This window comes from Crotalus tigris, unplaced genomic scaffold (genome assembly GCF_016545835.1).
Source record: "Crotalus tigris isolate CLP2741 ecotype Arizona unplaced genomic scaffold, ASM1654583v1 scf7180000021815.149296, whole genome shotgun sequence".
Taxonomy (NCBI): Eukaryota; Metazoa; Chordata; class Lepidosauria; order Squamata; family Viperidae; genus Crotalus; species Crotalus tigris.
The window spans coordinates 102,341-115,724 of NW_024098688.1; the positions used below are offsets into that span (position 1 = coordinate 102,341).

Consider the following 13,384-nt stretch of genomic DNA (forward strand, 5'->3'; position numbering starts at 1 on the left):
ATGCCAAACCACAAGCCACAAATTCCCAATGTGCCCCACAGGCAGCTAAGACCCTTCCAGGACAGGAATGGTCTGGTCCCATATGTCTATGAAGATTCTGAGTTATGGTTGTCCCCCAAAGGTGCTTTTTCGTGAGGCAACTGGACTTTCTTGTTTTTCTTTGAAGACGTTTCGAGTCTCATCCAAGAAGCTTCTTCAACTCTGACTGGATGGTGGGGGGAATCGAAGGATTTATACTCCTTGCAGATAGCTGGTCATTGGCATCCTTTTAGAGCAGGGGGGTCTTCAAACTTGGCCCTTTTATGACCTGTGGACTTCAACTCCCAGAATTCCTCAGCCAGGCACATCGGCTGAGGAATTCTGGGATTTGAAGTCCACAAGTCAAAAAAGGGCCAAGTCTGAAGACCCCTGTTTTAGAGCGTCATTGAGGCCACCTGGGGGTTTATCTGTGTCCTCAGGGTCACCTGAGTGGTGCAAATGGTTGTGGAGCATTCTTGGAACTGCTGAAAAGGACTGTTGTAAGAGATAGATCAGTGATGGTGAACCTTTTAGAGGCCGAGTGCCCAAACCACAACCCCAAACCCACTTAATTATTGCAAAGTGCCAGGGCATTGTGGTGCCCTCAGGGGGGGTATGGGGTGTGGCCCACTGAGTGGGTGTGGCTGGGGTGGGCATGGCCACCTCGATGCTGCTCATGGGGGGGACGCCTTTGGAGGCCGGGCAGGATTGGGGGAGATCCAGGGGTCTCTGGCAGGTGGGGCAGTGGGCAGGGTTGGGGGAGATCCAGGGGGTCTCTGGTGGGTGGGGCGGTGGGCAGGAGGCCCAGCATAGATGGGGGAGGCATGCAATTCTAGCTGGGACTGGGGGGCCATGACACCGATGGGGATCCGGCTTTCCCTGCTTGGGGTGGCCTTTGGCTTGCTGGGTGTGGGCCTGCTCTACCATTTCTACTTGAGCTCGCTAGCTGGCCGCTTCGCCTCCTTTGTGCTGGGTGCGGCTGCTGGCCTGGGTGGCAGCAGCAGCCTAATGGACCTGCACAAGCTGCTGGCAGCGGCGGCACGTGTGGCCACAGAGAGGGCTCTGAGTGCCGCCTCTGGCACGCATGCCATAGGTTCGCCACCACTGAGATAGATGATGTCGTATCCCTCAATTTCGTTCAATTTTGACACAGAGGACCTCTTTGACCCCCTCTTTCAAGCCAGCGGTCCTTTCTGTCCAAAATGTGGTCTTTGTCTTTTAAAGGCAGATGGACTACTGTCTTGATGGGTTTGTTCTCCTATGTCTGCAAGGACTTTAAATCCTTCCATTCCCCACCGTCCCATCAAAGCTGAAGAAGCTTCTTGGATGAAAAGCCAAACATCTACAAAGAAAGTCCAGTTGCCTCTTGAAATAGCACCTTTGGGTCTGGCCCCATAATCCTGGCTCTGGCCACTTGTCCGAAATACAACAATGTGTCCTACACAGCTCCACCGTGAAGACTGATCAGAAACTGTCCATAATGAAGGAAGGGGTAGGAAGACTGTTATTGAAATATGCTTCCATTATTTTTTTTATTTGTTTTAATTGGTTTTTTTTTAATGGATTGCAACCTGCCATGAGGTCTTCTCCTCTATCGATGTTTTTTTAACCCAGGCAACTCTTAAATGTATGGACTTCAGCTCCCAGAATTCCCCTGGGGAAAGTTGAAGTCCACACATTTTTAAAGCTGCTGAGATTGTACTAAGCTGTTCTCTTATAGCCGTGACAAACATTATTCCTTCAGAATTCAGCTACAACCGATTTGGTGATTCCCCCTAGCCCAGGGATAGGCCACCTTGGCTCTTTTATGACTCGTGGACTTCAACTCCCAGAATTCCTGAGCCAGCTTGGCTCAGCTTGGAAACCTCTCCCTTTCCCCTCAGCATGGCTGGCTCAGGAATTCTGGGAGTTGGAGTCCACGAGTCATAAAAGAGCCAAGTTTGAAGACCCTTGTCCTAGACAGTCACTTCTCTGAAATGATATAGGGCAGGGTTAGGCAACCTTGGCTCTTTTATGACTCGTGGACTTCAACTCCCAAATTCCTGAGCCAGCATGGCTCAGCTTGGAAACCTCTCCCTTTGCCCTCAGCGTGGCTGGCTCAGGAATTGTGGGAGTTGAAGTCCACGAGTCATAAAAGAGCCAAGGTTGCCTACCCCTGCCCTATTGCATTTATCGAAATTTGCTTTCCAGGAAACTGATCAAGGTGCAAAAAATCTGCCCTCAGTTTAAGCATCCCATAAAATGCAGAAAGGATTTGGTGTTTGCTCATTCCTAGGGCATTCTTACCCGGCATACTGATCTCCACTTCAATGTTTTCTGTCTTCACGGCTTCTAAGTGTTCCTCCTCAGTGTTTTCTGTCTTCACGACTACTAAGGGCTCCTTCTCGGCGTTTTTTCTCTTCACAGCTTCTAAGGGCTCCTTCTTGGCGTTTTCTCTCTTCATGGTTACTAAGGGCTCCTTCTCAGCACGTTTGGAATTGGTGGGACCTTCCTTTGGTGGCTCCTGAAACAGGGAAGACAAGGCCTACTCGGATCAACAGGATTCAACGTGCCCAAAAAGCAAGAATCTCAGTAGGGCTGGTTGTCTGGTTCTCACGAAGGTTATTGGGAGATTATTACAAATGAGCTACATAATACTACGCTCACAATTCTTGCTCAGTATTTTTAATATCACTGGGTTTGCCCTGCAGAAAATGCTGTGCCAATGCATTTTCTCTCTGGAATTAAGCTCGCGAAATTTACATTGCTCTGCACAAAATAAAAAGTGAAAATATTAGCAGGGCAATAGCCCTTAAGACTTATATACCGCTTCACGGTGCTTCACAGCCCTCTCTAAGCGGTGTTACAGAGTCAGCATATTTGCCCTCAATGATCTGGGTCCTCATTTTACCGACGTCGGAAGGACGGACGGCTGAATCGAGCTGGCGAGACTCGAACTGCCGAACTGCTGGCAGTCAGCAGAAGTAGCCCACAGTGTTGCCTTTTAACCACTACGCCACCACAGCATAAGACTCTTTGTCCACGTCATCCTCGACTTACGACCACAACGGAGCCCAAAATGTCCATTAACTAAGCAAGGCAGTTTTTAAGTTGAGTTGTGCCTTCTTTTGCAATCTTTTTTTGCCACCGTTGTTAAAGAAGTCTCTGCAGTTGCTAAGTGAAACATGATGTCATTAAGTGAATCTGGCTTTCCCCATTGACTTTACTCATCGGATGCTGGCTGGGAAGTTTAAAAATGGGGATCACGTGACTCCGGGACACCGCAATACATGTCAGTGCCCAAATTTTGATCACAAGATGCTGCAACAGTTGTAAGTGTGAAAATCGGTCATAAGTCATTTATTTTCAGGGCCATTGTAGCTTGTTTCACTAAACCAGGATCTTCAAACTTGGCCCTTTTATGACTTGTGGACTGCAACTCCCAGAATTCCTCAGCCAGCGTGCCTGGCTGAGGAATTCTGGGAGTTGAAGTCCACAAGTCATAAAAGGGTCAAGTTTAAAGACCCCTGCTCTACATTTAGGCAAGAAAACCCAAATGCAGGGGTATAGTATAGGTTAGGGGTAGGCCACCTTGGCTCTTTTATGACTCGTGGTCTTCAACTCCCAGAATTCCTGAGCCACCCATGGTGAGGGGAAAGGGAAAGGTTTCCAAGCTGAGCCATGCTGGCTCAGGAATTCTGGGAGTTGAAGTCCACCAGTCATAAAAGGACTAAGTTTGAAGACCCCTGGTATAGGTGATACCTGGCGTTTTTATGACTTGTGGACTTTAACTCCCAGAATTCCTGAGCCAGCATGGCTCAGCTTGGAAACCTGTCCCTTTCCCCTCAGCGTGGCTGGCTCAGGAATTCTGGGAGTTGAAGCCCACGAATCATAAAAGAGCCAAGGTTGCCTACCCCTGACCTATACTATATCCCTGCATTTGGTTTTTCTTGCCTAAATGTAGAGCAGGGGTCTTCAAACTTGACCCTTTTATGACTTGTGGACTTCAACTCCCAGAATTCCTCAGCCTTCTGGGAGCTGAAGTCCACAAATCATAAAAGGGTCAGGTTTGAAGACCCCTGCACTAAACAAATGATTGTAATTTGAGGACAGTTGGCACAGGTAGGATAATTTCACCATTAGTGGTTAAATGGGAACGAAATCAGCTTTCAGCCAGTCAATTAATACAGGTAGTCCTCAACGTATGTCGGTAATTTCCATTGCTAAGCAGAGTGGTTACTGAGTTGTGCCCAATTTAACCCCTATTTCATCATGGTTGTTAAGTGAATCACTGCAGAATCATGCAGTCATTAAGTGAATCTAGCCTTCTCTATTGACTTTACTAGTTGAAGCTGACTGAGGTCACACATGGTGATCACGTGACCTAAGGACACTGGGTAACTCTTGTAAATAAATGCTGGTTGACGAGTTCCCAAATTTTGGCTGTGTAACCATGAAAATAGTAAAGCTCATAAGTGCTAGCACCAGTTGTAAATCATTTTTTTCAATGTCATTGCAACTTCGAACAGACACAAAACAAATGGTTGTGAGTCAAGGAACATCTGTAGTAGCACCATGTTTATTATTATTATTATTATTATTATTATTATATTAACTACATTAAATGACAATCATGACTGCAACTGAAAGAAAAGGAAAAAAGACTTGGAAAGTGATGACACCAACAGAACTTCAGAAATATTGATGGTAGTAGTGCTTAAAATGCTCACAATCAACAAAACTCAAAATACAGGTAGCCTACAACTTACAACAGTTAATTTAGTGACTACGTTACAACGGCCCGGAAAAAGGTGAGTTATAACCGTTTTCACACTTACGACGGTTGTAGCATCCCCATGGTCACATGATCAAAATTCAGAGGCTTGACCACTGACTCATGTTTATGACGGTTGCAGTGTCCCCGGGGCCAGGTGATCCCTTTTGCGATCTTCTGACAAGCAAAGTCAATGGGGAAGGCAGACTCATTTAACAACATAGCACAGAAGTGTTGCTTGAGCAGGGTCTATAAGATTATCTGGGACACTACACATCCTCTTCACAGCCTGTTTTCCTTGCTACCTTCTGGGAGGAGGGGGCTTTGTGATATCCACTGCAGAACATCCAGATTCAGCCATAGTTTCATTTCATTAGCCTTGTGAACTCTCAAGCTTCCTCCTTCCGTTATATATTCAAGATGGACAGCGTTTAATATTTATTTGTTACGTATATGTAGGGGTATAGGTCTATACATAGATTGTTCATAGTATGTTTTAGGTGTGCGTCGTGTATGTGTTTCACTTTGAGAGCGGGCAACTAAATTTCATTTTTGATGTGTGCCGTTGTGCCCTCAGTAAAAAAATGACAATAAAGGTTATCTTATCTTATCTTATCAACCACATTACTAACCTAACAAATGCAATGATTCACTTAACAGCTATGGCAAGAAAAGTGGTAAAATGGAGCACAAATGTTTCACTTAGTAACATAAACATTGGGATCGATTGTGGTCATAACTCGAGGATTACCTGTAGACTGAACTATATCATTGCCAGTTAAGTATTATAAGTGTTTCTAGCATTGAGGTCCGTTTTGAGTCATGGAAACACCAAGGTTGATATCATCAAATCATACCTGACGTGCTTCGGATCTGGTCCCTTGCTGACTCCGCAGGAAGTCCTCCACCAGGGCCACCGCCTGGGAACACGTGTCCGGCCTCCTGGGTTGAATCCAGCTCCGCAGCTCCGGTGGGAGGCTGGCCAGGAACTGCTCCAGGATCAGCAGCTCCAAGACCTGCTCTTTGGTGTGTCTCTCTGGCTTCAGCCACTGGTGGCAAAGCTCTTTGATTTGCTTGTAAACTATCTGAGGATCTCCCACCTCCTGGCAGCAGAACTGCCTGAAGCGCTGACGCTGGGCCTCCGTTTTCACGGCTTCTCCTTTCAAGATGGCGTCCTTCACCTTCTCATAGTTGTCCCGTTCTCTGATTTCCAGCTTCTGAAAGGCCTCTTTGGCTTCTCCACAAAGGGCTGGCAGGAGATGGGCTACCCACTCTCCTCTGGGCCATCGGCACGCATGGGCCACCTGCTCGAAGGAGGCCAGGAAGACCTTGGGGTCTTCCCAGGGAGAGGCCTCCGACGTCTGGGACTTGCCGTCTCCTGGTTGAACCTCTCCTGGTTGAACTTCTCCTGGTTGAACCCCTTCCAGCGTCTTGAGGAACTGCTGCCATTGCATTTCCCAGCGCTCCTCCATCCCAACGAATGGGGTCCTCTCGCTCCTCTCAAATTTGCTTGTTCAAAATGTCGAGCTGCAAAAACTCAACTCCTCGATTCTCGTCTACTTCTGAAGCTCCCCTCTTATTCACTTTCTCTTCAGATGACCTTCGTAGATCTAAAATTTAGAGCATTTTCAAATTAGATCGTTTTCACCGAAACATCATAAGGCGATGCAGTGTTTTCCATGTCCTCTCGTATTCTGAAATTATCACTTAATAAAGTGAGAAAGAGCAGCTACTTGACCATTTTGTTCTCCTTGCTGTGTTGTGTTAAACTGAGGTCTTTGGTCCTTTCCAATCCATTCCCCAATCTATCTGAAAGGAGCCTTACCAGTAAGCCAGAAATGTCAAACACAAGGCCCGGGGGGGGGGGGGTGAAGTGGTTTCATGTGGCCCGCGAAGGCATCCTGGAAACAGTGAGGGAACGGCCCCTGCTGCCTTGGCCCAGGCCGGCCGGGAGCCAATGTACCACCCTGGCCATCCCCCCCCCCCGAGGGCAACCGCAATGCTGATGTGGCCCTCAATGAAATTGAGTTTGACACCCTTGCAGTAAGCTAACAAGCCCCATCCGGTTATACCACAAAATATGGGTAGAATAAAAAAGAATAATCAAAGGAAGCCTTTAAAAACATTCAGCACTTTAAAGACTAGGACACTATGAAGATTCTCAATCATCCAGTCATGGTTGTCCCAAAAGGCAACTAGACATTCTTGGGGGTTTTTTTTCCGCTTTTCTTTTGAAAACGTTTCGCTTCTCATCCAAGAAGGAATTAAAGAAGCTTCTTAGATGAGGAGCCAAATATTTTCAAAGAAAAAAAAACAAAAACAAAGTCCAGTTGCCTTTTGGAGAAAAGCACTTTTGGGACTTTTAAAGGCTACTACATTATTCTTCTGAGTCCTTGCTGCCCTAAGAGCTGATGATGTTACCTAATCAGGTAATGAGACGTTGGAAAGCAAACAACCACCTCAGAGAGCATTAAGGACCCCGTAGTTTAGGGGTTTTCAAACTTGGCCCTTATACGACTTGTGGACTTCAACTCCCAGAATTCCTCAGCCTGGCTGAGGAATTCTGGGAGTTGAAGTCCACAAATTGTAAAAGGGCCAAGTTTGAAGACCCCTGCAGGTAGTTTAACCCGGAGTTAGGGGTGCTCTCTTCTATTGCAATGGATCTTACTTTTGCACATCAAAGTGGACCTACATTTTTACAGCTGAAATCATAGGATGCTGGCAGCGGATCCACTGGTGAAAGGAACAACAGCATTACCAGATTAAAACCTCTTTCTCTGCCTCTTTATTCGGGGCCAGCGGGCACAAGGGAAGTGCAAACCGGCCTGTCCCCTTCTCCTCTCCCAAACGGATTAAGCCGGAACCAGCGCATTCGCCGCCTCCCGCCTCCCCCCACCCCCAGGCAGGAGCTCGGTGCCGGCCCTGCAAAGGCGGCCACCCGCAGGAGAGACGGACAGAAAATGGGGGGGGGAGATCGCCCCTTCCTCCTTTGCTCCCCAGAACCCCGTCTTTCCCCGGCCCGCCAAGCCTCCGGCCTGCACCGTTGCGCTGGAAAGGCGAGCGAGGCGCGCAGCTCAAGGCTCTGGTGTGCAATGCAATGCAACGCAACCCGCCCAGGCTCCTTTGGCTCCGAGGACGATCCCGGACGAGGGGGCTGGGTGGGAGCGCGGGATCCCCGAGGCGGAGGCGTCACGCTGCTCTGCCGCAGCTCGGGAGCAACCCGCCGCCTTCCCCGCGCAGGATTGCAAGGTTGGAGGCCGCCCTGCTCTACCCGCCCAACAACTCCGGCCCGTACCCGCGCGGCTCCTCTCCTCCCCGGCGCTGTCCGCTGGGCTTGCGATCCCTGGAGGCCCCACGAGACTCACGGCCGAAACTGCGCTCACCAATCTCCGCCTCGCTTCGCCCTGACGCTCCGCCGCTGAATCGGCGGAAGGAAACACGCGGGCGCCCCCTCCCGCCCGGCCGCGGCTCTGCCTCCTTCCCCTCAGCTCTCTAGGGCCGGACGGGCGACGGAGGTTATCCGAATCAGAATAAGAGCTGGAAGGGACCTTGAAGGTCTTCTAGTCCAGCCCCCTGCTCAAACAGGAAACCCTATCCCATTTCAGACATCTATCTATCTATCTATCTATCTATCTATCTATCTATCTATCTATCTATCTATCTATCTATCTATCTATCTATCTATCTATCTATCTAGATACAGATGGATGGATGGATGGATGGATGGAAGGATGGACAGATAGATATAGTCAAAGCTATTTTCTAAATAGTCAAGCTATTTTTCAAAGCGCCTGAAGGCAGGACAATAAGCAACGGATGGAAACTAATCAAGGAGAGAAGCAACCTAGAACTAAGGAGAAACTTCCTGACAGAACAATTAACCAGTGGAACAACCTGCCTCCAGAAGCGGTGAATGCTCCAACACTGGAAGTTTTTAAGAAGAGACTGGGCAGCCATTTCTCCGAAATGGTATAGGGTTTCTTGCCTGAGCAGGGGGTTGGATTAGATGACCTCCAAGGTCCCTTCCATCATCATCATCATTATCTGCAGAAATCCATTCAAGCCAGGATCTTTCAAAATCCCTTTCAGCAAAACCTGATAGCTAACAATAGCAGAGTGATAGGATTAGAAGAGCAACTCCTCACCCATCAGCCACACACCCCAGGAAAGGGCATGTCCTCTGTGTGTGTGTGTGTGTGAGAGAGAGAGAGAGGGAGGGAGAGAGAGAGAGAGAGAGAGAGAGAGAGAGAGATTTTGTCATTGGCACACATTAAAAATGAAATTTAGTTGCTTGCTAAAGTGGTTGGGTAGTTAGGTAATAAACAGGTTGGGAAAGCTAGATGGACAACATAAAGAATACTTGGACTCTTGTCCAAAACTTGTAGTAATGGAGCACCCACAACTTCTGGAGGCAAGTTGTTTCACTGATTAATTCTTTCAGGTCTGTTGCTCAGATTGCAGATGATCTTCTGCAAGGGTTAAATAACCCAATAATAGACTACGCCCATTTGGCATACCTGGGTACAAATTAGCAGCTATGTTGGGATATTGCCTGAAAAAAACCCACTTAGGGTTAGATTCATTTAGAGTCTCTAAATCAGGGGTCCCCAACCCCTGGTCCCCAGCTGTTACACAAAGGTGCTCTCAGGTTCAGCTTATGGTCACTCACACACACACACACACACACACACTCACAGGCCTGGAAAACTGCCACACTCAATCCCAAATCAACTGAACACTGAGGCACAAATGGTTCTTTAAAATACACAGAGGCCCAGTGCATTTAGAATAAGAGCCAACTTTTATTGATATATTTTTGTTCTTGAACACACACAGAGACACACTTACCAGCGTCCACTACTAGACTGCCAGGCACTAGTCAGAGGAAGGGAAGCTGCCAAGTCTGGGATCCAAAAGCAACTCAAAAAAACTGGGCAGGCTTCAGGACCTCTTTTTATCCCAGAATTGGTGGGGAGGGGCTTCCCATGCAGCTGCTTTGCTGGTCAGACTTGGGGAGGGGCTTCCCATGTGCTCCCTTTTGTTCCCTTAACAACTTGGTTCCTTTCCCTGGCTTTTCTCCACCCTGCTTACAGGCCTTACTAGGCTTTGGCCTAGTCTCACACATTTCTTCCCTTGGCATCAGGAGATGCCACAAAATGGGGCCCGCTCATCACCCATTCAGAACATCAACAGGCTTTTGTATTCATTCTTGCCGGTAGGTTAGTAGCCATCCAGTTGGTATGGAGGTACAGTACTTCAGGAAGACAAATTTAACACACAGAAATAACATTTTGGGAAAGCAGATCTAATACACTGAAAGACGGAGGAAATTCATACAAAGGCAAATTATTCAAACGGAAACATTGGAACAATTTTCCTCCTCCAGGATCCCAAATCAGGTAACCAAGACACGAGCCAAAACCAATTCCACCGCTCCGGATCTTGGGAGATGTGAATGGCTATAGTTTTGAACTTGGCTAGTCTTGCTTCAGTGTAATTGTCATTGTTGTGAGGGAAGTTAGCCCAGAGAAGGAAATATTAAAAGGGCAGAAAAATATATTTTTCCTCCAAAGGATTTTTTAAAACCAAACCTGGCCCCAAATCTATCTCTCTGCCCCAAGCAAGAGCTAGCCCCATACAAATGCAGATGTAAAACCATCAGAAAGTTGGAGCCAGAGCACTCAAGAAGACAAAGAGAAAATCTGCATGCCCCACCCAAACTCTAGGAGTCATTAGCCCCATCACCTGGGAAGCAGGATATGATAATATGATTAAACCACAGATATCAAGGCCTATACCAGTGGTTCTCAACCTTTTTAATGCCGCGACCCCCAACCAGTCATAAGTCAAGAACTACTCAACTGGTCGTAAGTCGAGGACTACTCAACTGGTGCAGCACCGTTTGCAGAATGGGACTTTTGGTGGGCTCAGCAGGGCAGAGACAGCCTGGACAATTCCTATTGGCTTTTGAAAGCCAATAGAATTAGACTCTATTCAAGAGTCTATTCTATTGGCTTTCAAAAGCCAGTAGAATAAAAGGGAGTAGCACAGCTAAGGAAAAGGGGGAAAAAATGGCGGACTGCGTTGTTTGGCGACCCCCGTGAAATGGTCGTTCGACCCCAAATGGGATCCCGACCCACAGGTTGAGAACCACTGGCCTAGACAAACACTCAGAAATAGCCTCAAGGTTCATGGCACAGGAACAGGAAACTATTCCAAACAAGGCTAGAGGGGATATAAAAACCTACTGCCCATGTGCTCAACTCCTCTTTCCTCTCCTCTGCTCTTTCTTGCAAGGACCATCTTCCTGCTTCTTCAATAAACTGTAACCTTCTTCCCAAAGCAGTCGCCATGTTGCTTATTTATCCCCGGCTTGGATGAACCAGGATGAAGACTTACTTCTGACAGTTGGTTAGGTTAAAACAATAAAGACTTTGAAAGGATTCAGTCTTGACCCGCCCTTAATAGTACATAATCAATAGCCACACAATTTTGGATGACTGCGGTCCTGATGTCTGGCATTTCTTTGGTCAGAGCTTCAATGAGGGGAGATGTGGGGTTGATACTTTTAACTAGGATGCATGTCACTTTTCTTAGATCCACCATGTCTGGAGAGGATCCAAAGGGAAAGAACATTCCCGGCCACAAGTCATAAGCAGTAGCTATCTCTTCTAGGCTTGAGAGTACTTCACAAAGAAATAGCTGGATGTGACCTCCCCGAATATCAAAAGTTCCCTTACACAAAAAGCTGAGTTGTTCGTAAGTTGCTTGTGCCAATTCTACAAACACTGTTGTTATAACTGTGCTGCGGGTCTTCTAGGCCAGTGGTTCTCAACCTGTGGGTCGGGACCCCATTTGGGGTCGAACGACCATTTCACGGGGTCGCCAAACAAGGCTGTCCGCCATTTTTCCCCCTTTTCTTTGGCCAGGCCCCTGGCACCCGGTGATGTATAAGTGGTTGGGGGTCACCACAACATGGGGAACTGTATTATGGGGTCGCGGCATTAGAAAGATTGAGAACCACTGTTCTAGGCATTGATTGTCCCATGAGATGTACTTTGAAAAGAATGTAGGCCTGTAGGTCTTCCTGTCTTGGATCCTGTGGATAAAACTGAGAAGGGGAAAAAATGGGGGAGGGAGGAACACGCCTCGGTTTGTGTCCATGTACACCTGTGGATTAATAATAATAATAATAATAATAATGTTGGAAGGGACTTTGGAGGTCATCTAGTCCAGGACTTTTCAACCAGTGGTACGGATACCATCTGTGGTACATTGGCACCTGGCAGGTGGTACACAACCATCCTAGAAAAGTGGTAGTGGAGGGGAATGAGCTGAACCGGTGGCAGCACTGCACAAGCCTGAGCGAGAGACGGCTGGAGCTGCAGGGCTGTCAGGGCTCAGCGGAAGCGCCAGGATCAGTGCCGCTTTCCAGCTGATTGGCGCTTCTTCAGGGCTGTCAGGGCTCAGTGGAAGCGCCAGGATCAGTGCCAGGATCAGCGCCAGGCTCCAGCTGGAGCTTGGCGCTGATCCCGGTGCTTCTGCTGAGCCCTGAAGAAGCACCAATCAGCTAGAAAGCAGCACTGATCTGCTGAGCCCAGAAGCTTCTGCTGAGCCCAGAAGTGCCAATCAACTGGAATGTTGCAGCCTCTCCAGGGTCCTGTGATTTACATTCAGATGCTTGGCAAGTGATTCATATTTATGACAGTCACAGTATCCCAGGGTCATATGAAGTGACCAAAACCTGCTGCAACCACCCAGCAGACGGAGGGAATAAAAACCAAACACCTTCCCACCCCACCCTCACTGCCAATCCATGCTCACAACAATGAAAACCTCAGACAAGAGGAAGAGTGCCACCAAGCGGGCAAGCAGATGTCTTGCTCAGCTGTGGCTTGGGAGGCACTTTTTTCAGTGCCATTGTAACTTTGTACAGTCACTAAGTGAACTGTTGTAAGTCGAGGATTACCTGTACTTTATCACTTTTTTCCTTTTTTTTTCTTTTGGTCAAGTTTTTGACACCTTGCTAGGCGACTGGTGGTACTCGGATATTGCTGTATCCTAAAAGTGGTACAATGGGTGAAAAGGTTGAAAAGCCCTGCTCTAGAAACAGCCTTAGGTTTGGCAATTTCTGCGAAGAGATTCTGGACTCCCAATCAGTGCATCCTCCCCTGGTCTCCTAGTGAACATGGGAAACCAAACACGATTTCATAGGGGCTGTGTCCAGCTGACCTGGAGATGGAGCCCCTAAAAGCTGCTAGAATGGCTGGCAAAAAGTCTGCCCATGTATGTGGTTATTGGAGACAAGAGTTTCTTTATTCCCAATTGTGGGGTAAAGGCTTCAAAGAGTCGGGTAACACAAGATGTGTGCTCTTTTTTCTTGAAATTTGGAATGGCAGGCCCCAACAACAAAAGACCCGTGGGGGCAATAACCTTGCAGTGGCATTTGCAATTTTATTGCACACGGAGAAAGCTTCCACCCATTCAGAAAAGGCCTCAATGTAATTCAGGAAAATGGTGTCCCACGTACCGATCTGTCTTTGCCCATAGAATGGGAGTTGCAACTTGGGAATAGTTCCTGTTTTGGCAAATTAGCAAAAATGTGTTGGCCTC

General features: G+C 47.7%; 1 protein-coding gene across 6 annotated transcripts in view; it reads right to left on the reverse strand.

The window, feature by feature from the left end:
* Window positions 1–8,195, reverse strand: part of LOC120296931 (zinc finger protein 286A-like) — a 37,130-nt gene extending 28,935 nt beyond the window's left edge. For 3 of the 6 annotated variants that reach the window (XM_039318992.1, XM_039318988.1, XM_039318987.1), the window contains exons 1-3: window positions 8,067–8,189; window positions 5,629–6,381; window positions 2,305–2,542 (exon numbers count right to left, since the gene is read on the reverse strand). In XM_039318992.1, coding sequence (XP_039174926.1) covers window positions 2,305–2,542; window positions 5,629–6,243 — 853 coding nt within the window. In that variant the 5' untranslated portion in view covers window positions 6,244–6,381; window positions 8,067–8,189. The other 3 variants (XM_039318989.1, XM_039318991.1, XM_039318990.1) reach the window with 3 other exon arrangements.
* Between the last annotated feature and the right edge of the window lie 5,189 nt (window positions 8,196–13,384).